This window comes from Megascapheus bottae, chromosome 2, assembly GCF_031878675.1.
Source record: "Megascapheus bottae isolate mThoBot1 chromosome 2, mThoBot2.hap1, whole genome shotgun sequence".
Classification (NCBI taxonomy): Eukaryota; Metazoa; Chordata; class Mammalia; order Rodentia; family Geomyidae; genus Megascapheus; species Megascapheus bottae.
Genome location: NC_143510.1, coordinates 53,009,360 through 53,029,116, shown reverse-complemented (window position 1 = coordinate 53,029,116; position 19,757 = coordinate 53,009,360). Strand labels below are relative to the sequence as shown.

Genomic DNA, 19,757 nt, shown 5'->3' with positions numbered 1-19,757 from the left:
GTTGGTGGGCGTGGCAGAGCGGAGGCCGAGCTGTGTTTTGCTGGGTGGAAGGCTGAGCTCTGGTTTGTGGCTGCGGCCTCCAGCTTCTGGAATTGGGTTTGGGGGGGGGCGGGGACAGGCAGACGTCCTGACCCAGGTACCTGAACTCCCGTTGAGGCCTGGAAGTCCGGACCTGAGCCGCTGTGTACTGCGACCCTGATAAGGTACGGGCGCTAGGAGGGTGAGCGGGGTGCGGGTGTTTTTCCTGGGCAGTTGAACCCCAAAGTTACTCAGAAGGTACCTTCAGTCCTCTGCCTGTGGACTGCAGGATTTTCCTCCCTGCTCAGCCTTGCTATCCCAACCCTAATGCTCCCTCCCCTCCCAGAACTACTTTGCAGCCTCCAAGAACCGGAACCTGGTATTCTTTCTTTTTTTTTTGCCAGTCCTGGGCTTGAGCTCAGGGCCTGAGCACTGTCCTTGGACTTTCTCAAGGCTAGAGCTCTACCACTTGAGCCTCAGCACCACTTCTGGCTTTTTTCTATGTATGTGGTACCAAGGAATCGAACCCAGGTCTTCGTGCATGCTAGGCAAGCACTTTAACCACTAGGCCAAACTCCCGGCCCTGGTATTCTTTCTTTCCTTCCTTTTTTCTTTTTCTCGTTCTTCCCCACGCTCCCCCCCTCCCCCATTTCTGGGGCTGGAATTTATTTCTGGCTTTTTCTGTTTATGTGGTACCCAGAAATTGAACTCAGGGCTTCGTGCACTCTACCACTAGGCCGTGCTCCTGGCCGGCCCACACTGCACCTTCTCTAGCATTCTTCCCCCACAACAGGGGCAGGCCACGCTCCCGGCTGTAGTTTGTTCTTTTTAATGAAAGGGTTTTGTCAACAGTGTTATGTTAATCCCTTGGGTTGCCTCTCAGGTAAGAAGAGGTAGGACAGTGCTGGGAGTTTGGCCTAGTGGTAAAGTGCTTGCCTAGCATGCACGGAGACCCGGGTTCGATTCCTCGGTACCACATACATAGAAAAAAGCCAGAAATGGTGCTGAGGCTCAAGTGGTAGAGCTCTAGCCTTGAGAAAGTCCAAGGACAGTGCTCAGGCCCTGAGCTCAAGCCCAGGACTGGCAAAAAAAAAAAAAAAGAAAAAAAGGACAGTACAGGCTTTAAAACTCAGGGAATAAAAATTTCATCATGTCATTCTGCAAAATGAAGCCTTTGTAATCCAGATAAACTTTACAAGAACTTTCTGTCTCTCAGCACTAGCTATTTCCAGAGGCCAGCAAGGAAAAAGAGTCAAACATGGGACTGGGAGGAGTTTTTGTGTGTTCTAAACAAGCTTGAACAGTTGAGGTAGATCCCAAAAGTACTGAGTGCAGTGTATTCTCAGGGATAGGGGGAAGGAGGAAAGCCTATTTTCATATTTTAACTTCATAATTTTCATGCTGCCTGCTTCTTCCACACCAACTATTTAATTACTCAAGAATTAAGCAAGAAGCCTTGTGCTGATGCTCACACTTGTAATCCTAGCTACTCAAGAATCTGAGATCTAAAGATTGTACTTTGAAGCCAAAGTGTTTTGGCACTATCTCTGAGTGCTCAAGGCTAGCACTCTACTACTTGAGCCACAGTGCCACTTATGGCTTTTTCTGTTTATGTGGTACTGAGGAGTCGAACCCAGAGCTTCATGCATGCTAGGCAAGCACTTTACAACTAAGCCACATTCTCAGCCCCAGTTTTGTTTCTTAAAAGAATTACAGGTGGCTGGGAATTTGGCCTAGTGATAGAGAGCTTGCCTCACTTGCATGAAGACCTGGGTTCAGTTCCTAGGTACCACATACATAGAAAAAAAAAAAGCCAGAAGTGGTGCTGTGGCTCAAGTGGTAGAGCTCTAGCCTTGAGAAAGCCCAAGGACAGTGCTCAGGCCTTGAGTTCAAACCCCAGAACTGGCAAAAAAAAAAAATTTCAAATATTTAGTTTTAAAAGACCAAGCATGGGGCCTGGAATGTAGCTCAGTGGTTCAGTGCTTGCCTAGAATAGATGAAGCTCTGGGTTCAGTCCCCATCACCAATCAATCAATCAATCAATAAATAAATGGAAGCAAAGGCAAAGACTATTAAAAGGATTGAAATGAAGCTGGACACTGATGGCTCATACCTGTAATCAACTATTCAGAAGGCTGAGACCTAAGCCAGGCATCAGTAGCTCACAACTATAATCCTAGCTACTCAGGAGGCTAAAATCTAAAGATCACAGTTAAAAGCCAGGAAAGTCAGTGAGATTCTTTTTTTTTTTTTTTTGCCAGTCCTGGGCTTGAGCTCAGGGCCTGAGCACTGTCCTTGGACTTTCTCAAGGCTAGAGCTCTTCCGCTTGAGCCTCAGCACCACTTCCGGCTTTTTCCTATGTATATGGTACCGAGGAATTGAACCCGGGTCTTCATGCATGCTAGGCAAGCACTTTAACCACTAGGCCAAACTCCCGGCCATCGGTGAGATTCTTATCTCCAATTAAGCAGAAAACTAGATGTGTTGCTGTGGCTCAAGTGGTAGAATGCTAGCCTTCAGTTGAAGGGACAGTGTTTAGGCCCTGAGTTCAAGCTCCATGGCTGACAAAAAAAAAGAAGAGGGACTGGGAGTGTGGCCTAGTAGTAGAGTGCTTGCCTAGCATACACTAAGCCCTTGGTTCAATTCCTTAGTACCACATACATAGAAAATGCTGGAAGTGGTGCTGTGTCTCAGATGGTAGAGTGCTACCATTGAAAAAGTCCTGAGTTCTATCCCTAGGACAGGCAAAAAAAAAAAAAAAAAAAAGGCAGATGGCAGTGGGCAGGGAAAAGTACAGGGAAAAAATACAGAGCAGATTCTACTTGTATGACATTCTGGGTCCTCACAAATTTGATAATCCACATGGGAGTCAGATTAACAGATGTCATTAAAATGCCACAATCTAAAGGATTGACTGACCCTTTGCTTGGTACGTAGACATTGTATAGAATTAGCTATCCTTCTTACACGATGAACAGTTTGTAAGCTGTACCTGCCTTATCTCTTTCTCCCCTGAGGGCCTCCCTCCTCATCCTGGGCCTTGTTTTTGTTTGTTTGTTTGTTTTGTCAATTTTTTAAGCTTTGAAAGCTCAAGGACAGTGCCCAGACCCTGAGTTCAAGCCCCAGATTGGCAAAATAATAATAAGTAAATAAATAAAATAGTAGATCCTGGAAGAATATATACCAAATTAAAACTAGTTACTTTTAGGAGAAGAGAATGGACTAAGATTGGGAGTAGAGTCGGTATGAACTGTAATGTTTTCTACTTATATATTTTAAACATTTTGAATTAGTGATGATAAATAATCACAAAACAGGGGATGGTTTAAACCAGCAAAATGTCCCATTAAGGATCCTCATCTCTTCAGAGCCCAAATGGCACAGTGGGAGCTGCTACAGAGTCTTGACAACCCATATCTGGACCAGCTGCACCAGCTCTATTCACAAAGCATCCTGCCCATGGATGTTCGACAGTCCTTAGCTGCCTGGATTGAAGACCAGGACTGGTGAGAGTTTTAAGAATTGAGGGAGGAAGAAAATTCTTCCTTTCTTCTGAGTCTCCAAAATCCTAGAGCCGGGGTGAACAGGAAAGTAGCTATCTGCAGAGATATTACCCTTGTCATTCCTGGTTCCTAGGAAGGAAGCTGCCATGGGCAATGATAGCTCCAAGGCCAAAATGTTATTCTTCCACTTCTTGGATCAACTGAACTCTGAATGTGGCCGCTGCAGCCAGGACCCTCAGTGCTTACTGCTGTTACAGCACAACTTGCGAAAATTCCACAAGGAAGCTCAGGTACTTGGTGGGGTGAGAATTAAGGGTGGGACTGGCAGTAGAGCGTAGAGTATGACTTAGGATAAGAACTCATACCTACATGTGAAAGGGTATCAATGTATGTGAATTAATGCACCTTCTATCTGGCAAATATTATGTAACCCTTTTATTAATTACAATAAAAAATTAAAAAAAAAAGAACTCATACCTAAGGGCTGGGAGTTTGACTCAAATGGTATAGAGAGCTAGCCTACAGCAGAAAAGCTTAGAGGCTGCCCAAGGCTACTGTTCAAGGCCTAGGACCGAGACACACACTGGCACACACACACAACCCATTGAAACAATGTATATAACGTCTCTAACACTTATAAACAAGTATCTGTGAATAATCCTCCAAGAAGATTAGGAAATACTTGTCAGCCCAATTTTGGAAGGATGAATAGCAGTGTGACAGGCAAAATGAGAGCAGAGATAAAGGATGAAAGAGGATATTCTAGAGATTATGAATAGTCTGGGGAGGCCAAGCGTGGTGACTCACACCTAGAATCCTAGCTACTTAGGAGGCTGAGATCTGAGGATCACAATTCAAAGCCAACCCGGGCACTAAAGTCCATGAGAATCTTATGTCCAGTTAACCACCAGAAAACCAGAAGTGGCAGGCACTGCGGCTCAAGGGATAAGGTAGTAGCCTCAAGCTGAAAGAGCTCAATGACAATGCCCAGGCTGAGTTTAAGCCCCACACCAACCAAAAGAAAAAAAAAAAAAAAACAGTGTATTCTGGGTTTCTCAACTGGGGACCATTTTTTGTCCTCACATCCAGAGGATGTTTGGCAATGTCTGGAGATATTTTTGATTGATGTAAATGAAAGGGAAGAGATGTTACTGGGTAGAGGCCAGAAATTTCACTAAATGTCCTATAGGGCACAGGACAGTCCCAGTGTATAGGCTAAAGGAAAGAAGCAAACTAGGGGTATAGATAAGTGGTAGATCATTTTCCTGGCATATATGAGGCCTTAGGTCCAATCATCAACCCCACAAACAAACAAACCTTGTTGAATTAGATCAATTATTTCTGTTTTCTTACCTAGGCCCTTCCCCAAGGTGCTACTGTATTGGCTGAGTTGATCTTTAATCTCCTTCTAGAGGAACAAAGAATTCTGCAACAGGCTCAGCGGGCCCAGGTGGTAAGAACAATTTCATGGTTGGTTCAGAAGCTCCTGGCATAGAAAAGGACCTTATTTAGAACTCTGAGAATTTGCCACAGAAAAGGATCCACCGTTCTGAAAGGTCACAGTTTAAAATGTGCTCAGAGTCTTTTATTTCAGGAGCAAGGCACACCAGATCTTGAAACACCCATGGAGAATGAACAGGTTGAGATCGAATCCCGAATCCTGGATCTAATAGCTATGATGGAGGTTGGTTGATGTGGCAAGAGTCTGGGTAGGTCGGACTTAACCTTCTTCTTCCCTCAGAAGTCATCTTATTTAACGTCCCTTCCCTTGTACAGAACCTGGTGAAATCCTTCACACAACTGAAAGACCTGCAGGATGTCTTCAGCTTCCGATTCGAGATTTTCAGCCAAAGTAGGAAAGCACAGGGGGTTGTTGGCTGGGAAGCCAAGTAGGCAGAGAGCAGATAGGGAAAGCTCCAGTGAACAATAGTCACCTTTGGGCCCATATCATTGTCGGTAGTCCTCGCATGCAAAATTACAAGTGCAAGGGTGTGTTGTGGAAGCTGGGCTGGAGGTGGAGCTAAGGAACAGCTTGTGAATGTTGGAGAAAATGCATAAGAAAATGTCTTTAGCAAATTCAATAGACTTGTAGTCTATTCAGAATTTTCCAGAGGGCTTCAGGTTCCTAACCATGGTGTGGCTTTCCCCTCTCTCTCCAAAATTTCTTCTTCCTGACACTGACTGAAACCCAAGAAAGAGAAGGAGATTGGGAGCCAGTGGCTCCAACCTGTGACCCTAGCTACTCAAGAGGCTGAGATCTAAGGATCACAATGTTCAAAGGAAGGAAAAGTCCATGAGAACTTTATCTCCAAGCAATCAAAAACTAGAAGTGGAGCTATGGGTCAAGTGGTAGAGTACCACCTTTGAAGGACAGTGATCAGACCCTGAGTTCAAGTCCCAGTGCTAGCATAAAAGAGAGAGAGGGACAGAGAGAAGGAGAAGGGAGAAAAGCACCTGGTTTCACTCTCCTACTCATGCCATTTAGAGAAAACATCTTTGGACCCCCATCAGAGCATAGAGAAGCAGCTTTTGCAGAATACTGCCAATGAACTGGACAAAAGGAGAAAGGTAGGGGCAAAGGACAGAGACAATGGTCGGGGGGAAGTGGCTGGGAAAATAGAGGGATCTGGGGGCCCTGGTCCCGCCACCTCGGCTTCTTTGTCATCATCAGATGATGAAGTCTGGTGGTCGGGGCTGCTCAGCGCTTACCTCCTCTCTCTAGGAGGTACTGGATGCCTGTAAAGCACTGGTGGGCCGATTAACTACCCTAGTCGACCTACTGCTGCCAAAATTGGATGAGTGGAAAGTCCGGCAACAAAAAGCTTGCCTTGGAGCACCACAGGACCACGGGTTGGAACAGCTGGAGAAATGGTAAGAGGAAATGTATTTTCTTGCCCTCCTAGTCTGTGCTGCTCCTTGTGTTTTGTGAGACGGCATAGGTTACACATAGCAAGGAACCCTCTCTCCATGGCTTCCCCTCCCCAGAATGAGCCCAATTCTTGTTTCACTGGAGATATACTCTGTTTTGTATCCATCCTGAGATTTGAACTCAGGGCCTGGGCACTGTCCCTGAGCTTTTGTACTCAAGGTTAGTGCTCTACCACTGGAGCTACTGCTCCACTTCCTGCTTTTGGGTGGTTAATTGGAGATGAGAGTTACATTGGCTTTCATGTCTGGGCTGGCTTTGAGATACTTTTGGTTTTTAAGTCTTAGGACACAAGGAACCCAGAGGCCTAGTCTTTGCTTTGGAGAAAATAAGGAATTCATCCACAATCTAAATTTTTCCTTTGGGGATTTGATCTTTGGACCTCAGGTTTTTCTAGATCGGATCTCTGAGTACCAGCCCTTTCTCCCTTTTCTGTTCTTTTTTTTTTTTTTTTTTTTTTTAATTGCTAGTGGTGGTGATGGAACTTGAACTTTGGGCCTGAGCACTCTCCTGAGCTCTTCAGATCAAGGCTACCACCCTGTCCACTTGAGCCACAGTGCCACTTCCAGTTTTCTGGAGATAAGAGTCTCAAGGAAGCCGGGCATGGTGGCTCATGCCTGTAATCCTAGCTACTCAGGAGGCTGAGATCTAAGGATCACGGTTCAAAGCCAGCCCAGGCATTAGAGTCTGTGAGACTCTTTTCTCCAATTAATCACTAAAATAAACGGGTAATAGTGTGACTCAAGGGATAGGATAGCCTTGAGCTGAAGGGCTCAGGGATAGTGCCCAGGCCCAAGGGTAGGAAGGTAGCCTTGAGCTGAAGAGCTCTAGGACAGTGCCCAGGCCCAGAGTTTATGGAGTTTCTGGCCAGGCAATTCTGAAATCTCAGCCTCCTGAGTAACTAGGATTACAGTACCTGACTTGGTTATTTTAAAATTGTATCTTTTGTCCAGGCCTTCCTGGATAATTCTTGCCATAGCTGAGATGATAGGCACATACCACCACGATCTCTCTCCCATCTCCCCTCTCCCCTTCTCTCTCCACCCTGAGTTTTGAACTCAGGGCCTGGGCACTGTCCCTGAGCTTCTCTTGCTCAGGGCTAGCACTCTACTACTTGAGCTACAGTGCCCCTTTCAGCTTTTTTTTTGTTTATGTGGTACTGAGGAGTTGAACCCAGGGCTTCATGAATACTGGGCAAGCACTCTACCACTAAGCTACATTCCCAGCCCCCTGCCTTTGTGTGTATATGTACAGGTGTGCATATGCTGTTCCTAGGTCTTGAACTCAGGGCCTAGGTACTGTCCCTGAATTGTTTTATTCAAGGTGCGCTCTACCACTTGAGCCACTTTTGGCTTATTTTGGTGCTTAATTAGAGATAAGGGTCTCACAAACTTTCCTGTATTATTGGCTTGAAACCATGATTCTCAGATCTCAGTCTCCTGAGTAGCTAGGATAACAGGCATGAACCACTGGTGCCCAGCTCTCCTAGAACCTTGATGAGAACTCGACCCCTGAAACTCATGGATTCTCTCTGTGGATTCTCTCACCAGGTTCACAGCCGGAGCAAAGCATTTGTTTCATCTGCGGCAGCTCCTGAAGCAGCTGAAGGAATTGAGCTACATGGTTCGCTATAAGGGCGACCCTTTTAAAGATGGGATACATTTACAGAAGGCCCAAGTCACAGAGTTACTACAGCGTCTGCTCCACAGGTCTGGTGGCCAGTAAGGGAGCTCTGGGAAGAACAGGAGGAAAGAAATAATAGGGGACATTCTTATACATACTGATACCTTCTCCACACCTCTGTCCCCAGAGCATTTGTGGTGGAGACTCAACCCTACATGCCCCATACGCAACATCGGCCTCTTATCCTCAAGACAGGGAGCAAGTTCACCGTCCGAACACGGTTTGCATCACACAGCACCCGCCTTCTTTTCTCAGCCCTGTCACTAGGCACTGTTATTTTCTGCTTTTTCAGATATCACTCCTGCCCTTTTATTTTCCCCTCCTTCCTTTATAGTCATCTTCCTCCCCTCGTCCTTGCCCTCAGCTTTTTCTCCAGGAGGTTAGATGGTCCATTTTTCCCAATCCATCTTCCTTGCCCTACAGGCTGCTAGTGAGACTTCAGGAAGGCAATGAGTCACTGATGGCAGAAGTCTCCATTGACAAGTAAGTTAGCACAGGTGCAGGGTGGGACTAAGTGGTGGACAGAACACGGGCTGGGGGATAGGTTGGAGGTGGTATTGGAGGTGGTGTAGACTAATTTTTCCTCCCTGTCTGTTCTTCTCTCGTGGAGCACCTACTGTGTGACATGTGAGAGCAACCACAAAGTGAGCATTCAAATGTGCAAATAAGAATACAGGCTCGGGCCGGGAGTTTGGCCTAGTGGTAGAGTGTTTGCCTAGCATGCACAAAGACCCAGGTTCGATTCCTCGGTACCACATACATAGAAAAAAGCCAGAAGTGGTGCTGAGGCTCAAGTGGTAGAGCTCTAGCCTTGAGAAAGTCCAAGGACAGTGCTCAGGCCCTGAGCTAAAGCCAGGACTGGCAAAAAAAAAAAAAAAAAAGAATACAGGCTCGGGCCCGGAGTTTGGTCTGGTAGTAGAGTGCCTGCCTTGTATGCACAAAGACCTTCAATTCCTTGATACCACATATGGAGAAAAAGCCAGAAGTGGTGCTGTGGCTCAAGTGATAGAGTTCTAACCTTGAGAAAGCCCCAAGACTGGGAAAAATTAAAATTCCTAACTTCTGAACTTTTGTATTTTTCTTTTTTCTTTTTTTTGGCGGGTCCTGGGGCTTGGACTTAAGGCCTAAACACTGGGCTGGAGCTCTACCACATAAGCCACAGCACCACTTCCGGCTTTTTCTATGTATGTGGTACCAAGGAATCAAACCCAAGTCTTCTTGCATGATAGGCAAGCACTCTACCACCAAGTAAAACTCCTGGCCCCATTTTGTACTTCTTAATTGTTATTATTTTTTTATTTCTTTTCAGGAATCCTCCTCAGTCACAAGGGTAGGTACCTGACCAGGACACTTGCACACGTCTGTACTCTGCCACATTTGGGAGCTCTGGGAAGTCAAAGAGGGGAATTGGGGTGTGAAATGAAATAGAATTTCTGTTTTCCTATTGAGCTTAAAAAATAACTTTTAGCTGGGCGTCGGTGGCTCACGCCTGGAATCTTAGCTACTCAGGAGATCTGAGGATAGAGGTTCAAAGCCAGCCAGGCCTTAAAGACCATGAGACTCTTATCTCCAATTAACCACTAGAAAATTGGAAGTGGGGCTGTGGCTCAAGGGGTAGGGTGGTAGCCTTGAGCTGAAGAGCTCAGGGACAGCGCCCAGGCCCCAATAGATTAAAAAAAATAATAATAAAGTCCTGCTCTTGGCTGGATGCTAGTAGATCTAGTAGATTGCACCTGTAATCCTAGATGCTTAGGAGGCTGAGAGCTGAGGATCATTATTTAAAAGATGAAAGATTTGGGCCTGGAGTTTGGCCTAGTGGTAGAGTGCTTGCCTAGCATGCACGAGGACCCAGGTTCAATTCCTTGGTACCACATACGTAGAATAAAAAGCCAGAAATGGTGCTGAGGCTCAAGTGGTAGAGCTCTAGCCTTGAGAAAGTCCAAGGACAGTGCTCAGACCCTGAGTTCATGGCCCACGACTGGCAAAAAAAAAAAGATGAAAGATTTTTATGTTCTGAAGAGAAACCAGAGTAGGATCATTATTTAAAGCACAGCATAGGCAGGGGACTCATCTCTAATTAACCAGCATAAAGCTAGAAGTAGAGCTATGGCCCAAGTGGTAGAGCACCAGCCTAGATCCAAAGAACTAAGGGACCTCCCCACCCCAAGCCCTGAGTTCAAGCCCCAGCTCTGCACCCCAGTACTGCCACTGAAATAAAAATAAATTTTAAATAAATATAACTCTGCTCTTTATCTCTATTCATTTTCTCTCTTGGTACAGCTTCAGAAAGTTCAACATTCTGACCTCAAACCAGAAAACTCTGACCCCAGAGAAAGGACAGAAACAGGGCTTAATTTGGGACTTTGGCTTCTTGGTAAGGAGGAGGGTAAGATAGCCTTCTATCCAAAGGAACTCTGAGTCCCAGGGCCCTTGGCCTCCCCACTGACATTCTCTCTCCTTCCTCCCAATCCTCAGACGCTGGTGGAACAACGACCAACTGGTCAAGGAAAGGGCAACAACAAGGTAAGGCTAAGAACTTGCCAAAGCAATAAGGCCGGGAATTTGCCTAAAGGTTCTCTTAGCACTGTCTCTGGTTGTCACAGGGACCCATGACTGTGACAGAAGAATTGCACATCATCAGCTTCACTGTCAAATATACCTACCAGGGTCTGAAGATGGAGCTGCAAGTGAGAGAAAGAAAGCAGGAGGACGTGGAGCAGATTTGGAGGGAGGCATGGGTGGAGATAAACTGAAGACTTTGGGGGTGGACTATTCCCCTCTGCCCCTAGGAAATATCTGCAGTTAGGAACATCACCTCCGTCCTTCCTGACTCTTAACTGACCCTCTTTCTGACTTCTCCCCAGACGGACACTCTCCCTGTGGTGATTATTTCTAACATGAACCAATTGTCCATTGCCTGGGCCTCCATTCTGTGGTACAATCTCCTCAGCCCAAATCAGGTAAGAGATGGGGCCAGTGAGTGAGAGTGGAGAGAAGGGGCTGGAAGCTCAGTGAGAGGAGCCGTTTGAGAAGCATTCAGCCCTTTTCCCACTCCCACAGAACCAGCAGTTCTTCTCCAGCCCCTCTCTGGCTCCCTGGAGCCTGCTGGGCCCCGCTCTCAGTTGGCAGTTCTCTTCCTACATTGGCCGAGGTCTGGATTCTGAACAGCTGAACATGCTAAAGGATAAACTCTTTGGTACAAATCTCCTTTCCTCTCCCTTTTCCTAGCCTTAGTCTGCCCGCGCCTTGTGTCCCAGCTATCCCAGGACCCCTGCCTTGACTTGCTTTCCTCTTTCAGTCATGTGACCCCTCTGTGGCTGTCTGTTCCACAGGACAGGACTCTAGGATGGAGGACCCATTGTTGTCCTGGGCTGATTTTAGCAAGGTAACTCCTTGGATCCTGTATAGCTAGATCTAGCCCAAGCACTGCTTCCTTCCTCCCCCCTCTCTTGCCAGTCCTAGAGCTTGAATTCAGGGCCTAGGCACTGTCCTTGACCTTTTATTTGCTCAAAGCTAGGGCTCAAAGCTTGAGCCACAGCACCACTTCTGGCTTTTTCTGTTTTCTGTTTGTTTGTTGGGGTTTATTGTGGTTTGTTTTTGTTGTTGTTTTTGCCAATCTTGGGGCTAGAGCTCAGGGCCTGGGCACTATCCTTGGGCTTTCTCAAAGCTAACACTCTACCACCTGAGCCACAGCACCACTTAGGCTTTTTCTATGTATGTGATACGTCCAGGAATCGAACCTGGGTCTTTGCGCATGCAAGACAATCACTCTAACACTAGGCCTAACTCCCGGCCCCACTTCCAGCTTTTTCTGTGTATGTGGTATCTAAAGTGCTAGGCAAGCACTCTACCTCTAGGCCATACTCCTGGCCACAGTGCACCTTCTCTAGCATTCTTACTCCACAACAGAGACAGCTTCACAGCCCTTCACGCCTTTCCATTCCTCTTCCAGCGAGAGAGCCCTCCTGGCAAGATACCATTCTGGACATGGCTGGACAAAATTCTGGAGCTGGTACATGACCACCTGAAGGACCTCTGGAATGATGGGTAAGACCTGGGGCGACCTTCCCATCTTCATTCTTTTCTGGATTCAGAGTGGACTAGGTGTACCTCTTGGACAAATAGAAAGGGAGCAGAAACTTACACAAGGCCACAATTGTAATAATGTAGTTGTGGCCTGAATCTCTCAAGTGCATCCTGTGCTCCAGAGCCTGGGGAACGCTTTCTTGAATTGTCTCATTTAATTCTTACAACCATGCTGAGGGCTGAGTATTGCCACCTTCATTTCATATGAGAAAACTTAAATCTTATGTTCAGGAACTTGCCCAAAGGACAAAGCTGGCATTTAAACCCAGGCCTGTGTGACTCTAGAGTCATATTCTCTCTTTCACACTGCCTGCCTATTTGCATATCATTTGGCCTTCATAAGGTGCTGTCTGAGTGTGTGTGTGTGTGTGTGTGTGTGTGCCATTAATAAGGCTTAAACTTGAGGCCTTGTTTTTCCCCTTGGCTTTTTTTTTTTTTTTTTTTTTGTCATTTTTGGCTTGTGTACGTGTGATATCCTAGGTCTTGAATTCAGAGCCTGGGTGCTGTCCCTTAGCTTTTTTTGTTCAGTGCGTGAATACTCCCGCTTGAGTCACATTGAGGTATTTTTGCTGATTGATTAGATAAAATTTCACGGATGTCCCTGTCCTCCACTGGCTTCCAGCTGAGATCCTTGGATCTTTCGTCCTGCATAGCTAAGATTAGAATGCCCAACTTCTCCCTTGCCTTTTTTTGCTCAAGGCTGCTACTCTACCACTTGAGCAACACTTCCACTTCCAGGCTTTTTGCTGGTTAATTGGAGGTAAGAGTCTCATGGAGTTTTCTGCTCGGGCTCAGTTCTCAGATCTGACCTTGGTAAGTAGCTAGGATGAGCACCTAGCACCCAGCTAGTACTAGGTGCCTTTCACCTGTGTAATTTTACCAAAAATCCTCACACCTTAAATCCACAGGTAGAGAAAATGAAGTGCTCTTGGCCATTGATGGGAAAGTTTCAACGTGACAGAGCTGGGGGTGGGAAAGGGAGGGTGGTGGTGTATCTCAAATTGCTTTTTCTGCACCAGACGCATCATGGGCTTTGTGAGTCGGAGGCAAGAACGCCGGCTGCTGAAGAAGACCATCTCTGGGACCTTTCTCTTGCGTTTCAGTGAATCTTCAGAAGGGGGAATTACCTGCTCCTGGGTGGAGCATCAGGATGGTCAGCAGCCCTTCCTTGCCTTTCCCCACAGCCTTTATTTTCTACCTGATTCTCTTTCTCTGCCTGGCCTTGGTTTTCTCGTAGCTTTGGGGCTGGGCAGCCTGGGTGGAAGCAGTGGGGCCAGGCTTTTGTCTCTAGCCTGCGTGTTCCTGCATCTACTCTGCAGGGAAGATGCCCATCCGATCTGTGCAGCCCTTCACCAAGGAGGTGCTGCAGTCGCTCCCACTGACCGAAATCATCCGCCACTACCAGCTGCTCACTGAGGAGAACATCCCTGAGAACCCCCTGCGCTTCCTCTATCCCCGGATTCCCCGAGATGAGGCTTTCGGACGCTACTACCGGGAGAAAAGTGGGTGTCATTGCCAAGCCTTGTTCTTAGATTGCAGGCACCTTCAGACATCTATATTCAGCTTCTCTCTTTCTCCCCCTCTCCCTCTCCCTCTGCCTCTCCCTCTCCCTCTCCCTCTCCCTTTCCCTCTCTCCTTCTCCCTCTCTCTCTCTCCCTCTCTCTCTCTCCCCAATTTTTTTACTGTTACTATTAATATGTTACGCAGAGGGCTACCATTTCATAAGGCCGGTAATGAGCATCACCTCACCTCTTCCTTTATTTTCCCCCAGTTTTTCCCTCCCATCACTCTGCGCACAAATTATATAGTTCATTTCCCACATAATATACACTGAATAGAATGATTGCATTTGTTCACCTTTCCTGCCTCACTTTCTGCATCCCCCCTTTACCTGTCCCCCAGAAGAAAAAACCCACAGCAGGGCCGGGAGTTTGGCCTAGTGGTTAAAGTGCTTGCCTAGCATGCATGAAGACCCGGGTTCGATTCCTTGGTACCACATACATAGAAAAAAGCCGGAAGTGGTGCTGAGGCTCAAGTGGTAGAGCTCTAGCCTTGAGAAAGTCCAAGGACATTGCTCAGGCCCTGAACTCAAGCCCAGGACTGGCAAAAAAAAAAGAAAAAACCCACAGCAAAACCAAACACCACCACCACCACCAACAACAACAACAAAAACAAAGGATATCCCCTAAGGATTACCTTATTTAGTCTGACTGCTTGTATGTGAATACCTAGAGTTCTATATGGGTTATCATGTCAAGTTATAATTTAGATCTTGCGTCTTTCTAAGTTTGACTTATCTCATTATCCATTTCCCTGCAAAGAACATCATCTTATTTTTTGTAATGGATGAGTAAAACTTCTTTGTGTATACAGCACATTTTGTTAATCCACCCATTCTCTCTTGCCAGTACCATGGCTTAAACATGAAGAACTTGGTACTCTTTTTCAACTTTTCTCTCACAATGGATGCTCTACCATTTGACCACACATCCCCAGTCAAGCTTTTTTTTTTCCAGTTAATTGGAGAGTCTTGAAGATACTTCTGGTCAGGCTGGCTTTGATCCTCCAGGTCTCTGCCTCCTGAATAGCTAGGATTATAAGCATGAGCCACAGTACCTAGTTCTGGGTCCTTTCTTTAATCACAGGAACACAAGCTGGGTGCCGTGGCTCACTCCTGTAATCCTAGCTACTCAGGAGGCTGAGATCTGAGGATTAAGGTTCAAAGCCAGGTGGGGCACAAAAGGACCTGAGACTCTTATCTCCAATTAACCTCTAGAAAATGGGAGGTGGAGCTTGGCTCAAGGGTAGGATGGTAGCCTTGAGCTGAAGAGCTCAGGGACAGTGTCCAGGCAAAGTTCAAGCCCCATGACCCACCAAAAAAAATCCCCCCAAAACAGGAACACACATATGCAGCTGAGCTAAGGGATTAGCCTGCGGGCATACTAGTTCGTGGGTATATATGATTGTCTGTGCCATCTGCACTTAGGGAAACCTTGAACCCCGTGTCTAACCCTCTGATTTCCCACCTCCTGTGTGTGTCCCCACAGTTAATCTTGAAGAACAGAGGAAATACCTGAAACATAGGCTCATTGTAGTCTCCAACAGGTAAGACACAAGCCCTTTGCTAATCCTCCTGAAACCTTTGGCCTGGTAAAAGTGGCTCCTGCCCAACCCTACTCCCTCCATCCTTCTCTCCTTCCTACCTACACTCTCCAAGCCTGTAGATTTTTCCCATCTTATTTTACCTCCTCTCTTACTTTCCTGCACCTACCGGATATTAAACAGAGTACTAAATTGCTTTCCTTCCCAACGTATCCCTGCTTCCCCCTTCCTGTTCTACTCTTTAGTAACCATTCTGTCATTCTCCACTCTCAGATGAATTGTTTTAACTTCCTCATATGAATGAGGACATGTAGTATCGGAAATTCCATCTGTGTTACCAAAAAAGACAGGATTCCATTTTATGAAAATACTGGCTGTATGGTGGCTCACACCTGTAATCCTAGCTATTTATGAGGTTACTGAAATCTGAGGCTGAGATCTGAGGATCAAAGTTCAAAGCCAGCCCAAACAAATCCATGGGACTCTTATTTCCAATTAACTCTCAGTAACTCAAACTAGAGGTGTGGCTCACATGATCGCGTCAGCCACGACTGATAAAACCAAACTACTGACATACGCACAACATACAAAATACTAGCTGAAGAATGTTCCATTTTTTAAATACATTCACACTTCAGAGATTCTATTTCTTAGCTAATATTGCTACAATAATCATGGGAGTATGGAAGTGTAAGTGTCTTTTTTTTTTTCTTTCCTGTGATCACAGGGCTTGAACTCAGGGCCTGGGTGCTGTCCCTGAGCTTTTTTGCTCAAGGCTAATGCTCTACCACTTGCACCATAGTGCCACTTGAGGTGCTTTTCTTTTCTTTTCTTTTTCTGGTGGTTAATTAGAGATAAGAGTGTCATGGACTTTCCTGCCTGGGCTGGATTTGAACTGTGATCCTCAGATCTCAGCCTCCTGAGTAGCTAGATTACTAGGATTATAGGCTTGAGCAGCCAGTCCCACCCATGTAGGTATCTTTTTTTTATTTTGGTTGGCCATGGGGCTTGAACTCAGGGAGGAAGTGCTGTCCCTGAGCTCTTTTGCTCAAGGCTAGGCCTCTACCACTTGAGCCACAGCACCACTGCTGGTTTTCTTTTTCTTGTGGTTTAAAGACATGAGCCATCAGTGCCAGGCTTGTTAGGTATCTTTTTGATATACTGATTTCATTTCCTTTGGAAATATACCCAGCAATCAGAAAAATTAGATCATATGGTAGTTCTAGTTTATTTTTGTTTTGTTTTGTTTGCCAGTCCAGGGGCTTGAACTCAGAGCGTGAACACTGTCATTGGGCTTTCTCAAGGCTAGAGCTCTACCACTTGAGCCATAGTACCACTTGTGGCCTTTTCTACATATGTGGTATCGAGGAATCAAACCCAGGTCTTCATGCATGCTAGGCAAGCACTCTACCACTAGGCCAAACTCTGGGGCCCTACTTTTTTTTTTTTTTTTCAAAAACTGTTCCAGAGTGGGGAGACATTAGTAATGACTAATTTACATTATCATCTACAATGTCTTAACAATTTTCCTTTTTCCACATCCTCAGCAGCATTTATTAGTTTGAGTCTTTAATGATAGCTATTCCAGTTGGGGTGAGATGATGCCTCATTCTGGTTTTGATTTGTTGTTTCCTGATAATTCACATTGAACTTTTTTTCATGCACTTGTCCATTTGTATACTTTATTTATTTATTTATTTATTTATTTTCTGGTTGTGGGCTTTGAGCTCTCGGCCTAGGTGCTAAACCTGTGCTCTTCAGCTCAAGCCTAGTGTCCTACCACATTGAGCCACAGGACCACTTCCAGTGTTGTGGAGGTTAATTGGAGATAGAGTCTCATAGACCTTCAGGCCCAGGCTGGCTTTCAACTGTGATCCTCAGATCTCAGCCTCCCGAATAGCTAGGATTGCTAGGATTACAGACGTGAGCTACCAGTGCCCATCCATACTTTCTCCTAAGAAGTATCCATTCAGATCTTTAGTACAAGTGATCATCCAGATTACAGCCTCCTAAATAGTTAGGATTACAGGTGGGAGCCCTGGGCACCCAGCTTCAAATCTTACATTTCAGTCTTTAATCTTGTGATCACTTTTTTGCCTAGACTGGCTTTGAACTATGATCTTCGGATCTCAGCCACCTGAGTAGCTAGAATTAAAGAAGTGAGCCACCAGTGACCTGCTTTCCCTGTTGACTTTTTAGACAAGAGAGACAACTTCTACTTTCTCTTCCATACCTTATTTCACCTTCACAGCCGAGCCCTACTTTGTCTCTTTCGTAATTGGTAGACAGACAAATGAGCTGCCACAACCCCAGGAGCTTGACCTGGACCCAGTACTGGAGGCACAAGAGCTGAAGTCCCAGCTGATGCCAGAGCGAAGTCTGGACTTGGAGTTGGAACCACTGTTGCAGACAGGGCTGGATCTGGGCTCAGCCCTGGAGCCCAAGCTAGAGTCTGGGCTAGAGCACACAATCTGCATGATCTCACAAGGAATGTTGAAGCCAGACTTGAAACCTGAATTACAGCCAGAGCCAGATTTGCCCTGTGATCTGCAACACTTGAACACTGAAGGAATGGAAAGTAAGTGATGAGAAGAGACAGGGCAAGGGAAGAGGGGACCCAAGCCTTCTCCTACTTCTTCCCCTTACCCAGTACAGAAAGGCAGAGCTCCAAGCTCTTTTTAAGAGTCAGGTTCCTTCTTGGTAGGAAAGGATCCTGACTCTGGGAAATGCACTTGTTTCTTTAACTATCCCCACCCCATGCTGCTGCTCTAGCCCATGTCTCTGTCCAGGTCCTGTCCAGGCCTTTACCGCCTTGCTCCCTCACCCTCCCTGCTGAGTTGGGAACTCTCAACTTAACTGTGGGCCTGATTTTTTGTTCTTTATTACCTAGTCTTCAGAAACTCTATAAATATTGCTGAAATCATGCCACATGGTGACCCACTTCTGGTTGGCCAGAACATTGTGGATGAAGCATACAGCTCCTGCATCAGCCATTTTGACACCGATGAACCCCTGATGACTTCTGAATACTAGGAACTACATTTTCTCTGTTATATATCTTTGGCCCCTTCCACCTCCCACATCATAATGCTCTCTAAGGACCGGAAGTCAGGCATTCTAAGCCGGAACTAACTGTGAAGTCGGGAGTGAAGGCAAAAGAACAGCATGAATGTGGAAGGGTAATTGCTAGTCATGGTTCTAAAGAGGATCCTGGAGGCTGCCTGCTGTGCTGGGATGTACAGGATCCTTTGGTTGAGCCAAAATATCTGGAAGATACATGGAATGCCTAGGGCAGGGCCTTCTTTCCAATATAGAAGAAATTTGGTATTTTAAAGTAACTGGTAAGGCTGAACTGATGTAAACCACTATTGGTCGTTGGTGGGAAGCATGTATACTCACTAGAATTCCTCTCTCCTCACTGTCCTCACTGCATGGCTTGGAACCACTGTCCTCAGATCTCAGCTTCCTGGGTAGCTTGGATTAAAGACATGAGGCACCAGTGTCCAGCTCCAATCCTAAATTTCTAGCTTTCTGCCTCAGCCCACTATGTGAAGCTCTACCCTGAGGAAGGGGTAGGAGGAGAGCTCTTCCTACTAGTCTTTTTTTTTTTTTTTTGCCAGTGCTGGGCTTGAGCTCAGGGCCTGAGCACTGTCCTTGGATTTTCTCAAGGCTAGAGCTCTACCACTTGAGCCTCAGCACCACTTCCAGCTTTTTTCTATGTATGTGGTCCCGAGGAATCAAACCTGGGTCTTCGTGCATGCTAGGCAAGCACTCTACCACTAGGCCAAACTCCAGCTCCATCTTCCTGCCAGTCTTATGCACTGCTCTGCTTTAAAAGCTCATAAAATGATCCTGCTACTCTACTGTGACCCAGAAGTTTTACATTATCATCTTAGGCGGTTTTTTTTTTTTTTTTTGCCAGTCCTTTGGCTTGAACTCAGGGTCTGGGCACTGTCCTTGGGCTTTCTCAAGGCTAGAGCTCTACCACTTGAGCCACAGCACCATTTCTGGCTTTTGTCTATGAATGTGGTACTGAGGAATCCAATGCGGGTCTTTGTGCATACTGGGCAAGCACTCTACCACTAGGCCAAACTCCTGGCCACTGTCTTAAGCTTCCTTGTCTCTACTTTCCCAATACTTAAGGGGTGGTAGAATTGCTGGGAATGTGGAGATTGCCTTTTAGAGTATTATAATTTGATTGGGTTGAAAATGTAGGTTAATGGTAGAGTGCTTGCCTAGCATGCATGAAGCCCTGGGTTCAATTCCTCAGTACCACATACACAGAAAAAGCTGGGAGTGGCGTTGTGGTTCAAGTGGTAGAGCACTAGCCTTGTGCAGAAGAAGCCAGGAATAGTGCCCCAGGACTGGCAAAAAAAAAAAAAAGGAAAAAAAATGATATCTTTGTAGAAAACAAAAAACAGTTCTCAGCTATTTTACTG

The 19,757-nt window shown here is 46.1% G+C and overlaps 1 protein-coding gene across 2 annotated transcripts; it reads left to right on the top strand.

The window, feature by feature from the left end:
• The first annotated feature begins 36 nt into the window (after nt 1-36).
• On the top strand, nt 37-19,152 carry Stat2 (signal transducer and activator of transcription 2). Of its 2 annotated transcripts, none has more exons than XM_090327330.1 (24): nt 37-203; nt 3,387-3,524; nt 3,655-3,811; nt 4,879-4,971; nt 5,116-5,205; nt 5,298-5,373; nt 6,007-6,089; nt 6,244-6,392; nt 7,998-8,156; nt 8,258-8,350; nt 8,554-8,613; nt 9,440-9,460; nt 10,411-10,504; nt 10,606-10,653; nt 10,734-10,817; nt 10,995-11,090; nt 11,191-11,326; nt 11,463-11,515; nt 12,083-12,177; nt 13,236-13,369; nt 13,536-13,718; nt 15,264-15,321; nt 17,604-17,896; nt 18,209-19,152. In XM_090327330.1, exons 2-24 carry the CDS (start codon nt 3,394-3,396, stop codon nt 18,349-18,351), a joined length of 2,529 nt encoding a protein of 842 aa, XP_090183456.1. In that variant the 5' UTR covers nt 37-203; nt 3,387-3,393; the 3' UTR covers nt 18,352-19,152. The 2 variants fall into 2 exon arrangements, with proteins under 2 accessions (XP_090183456.1, XP_090183451.1); XM_090327325.1 differs by having other exon boundaries at nt 4,879-4,974.
• The last annotated feature ends 605 nt before the right edge of the window (nt 19,153-19,757 follow it).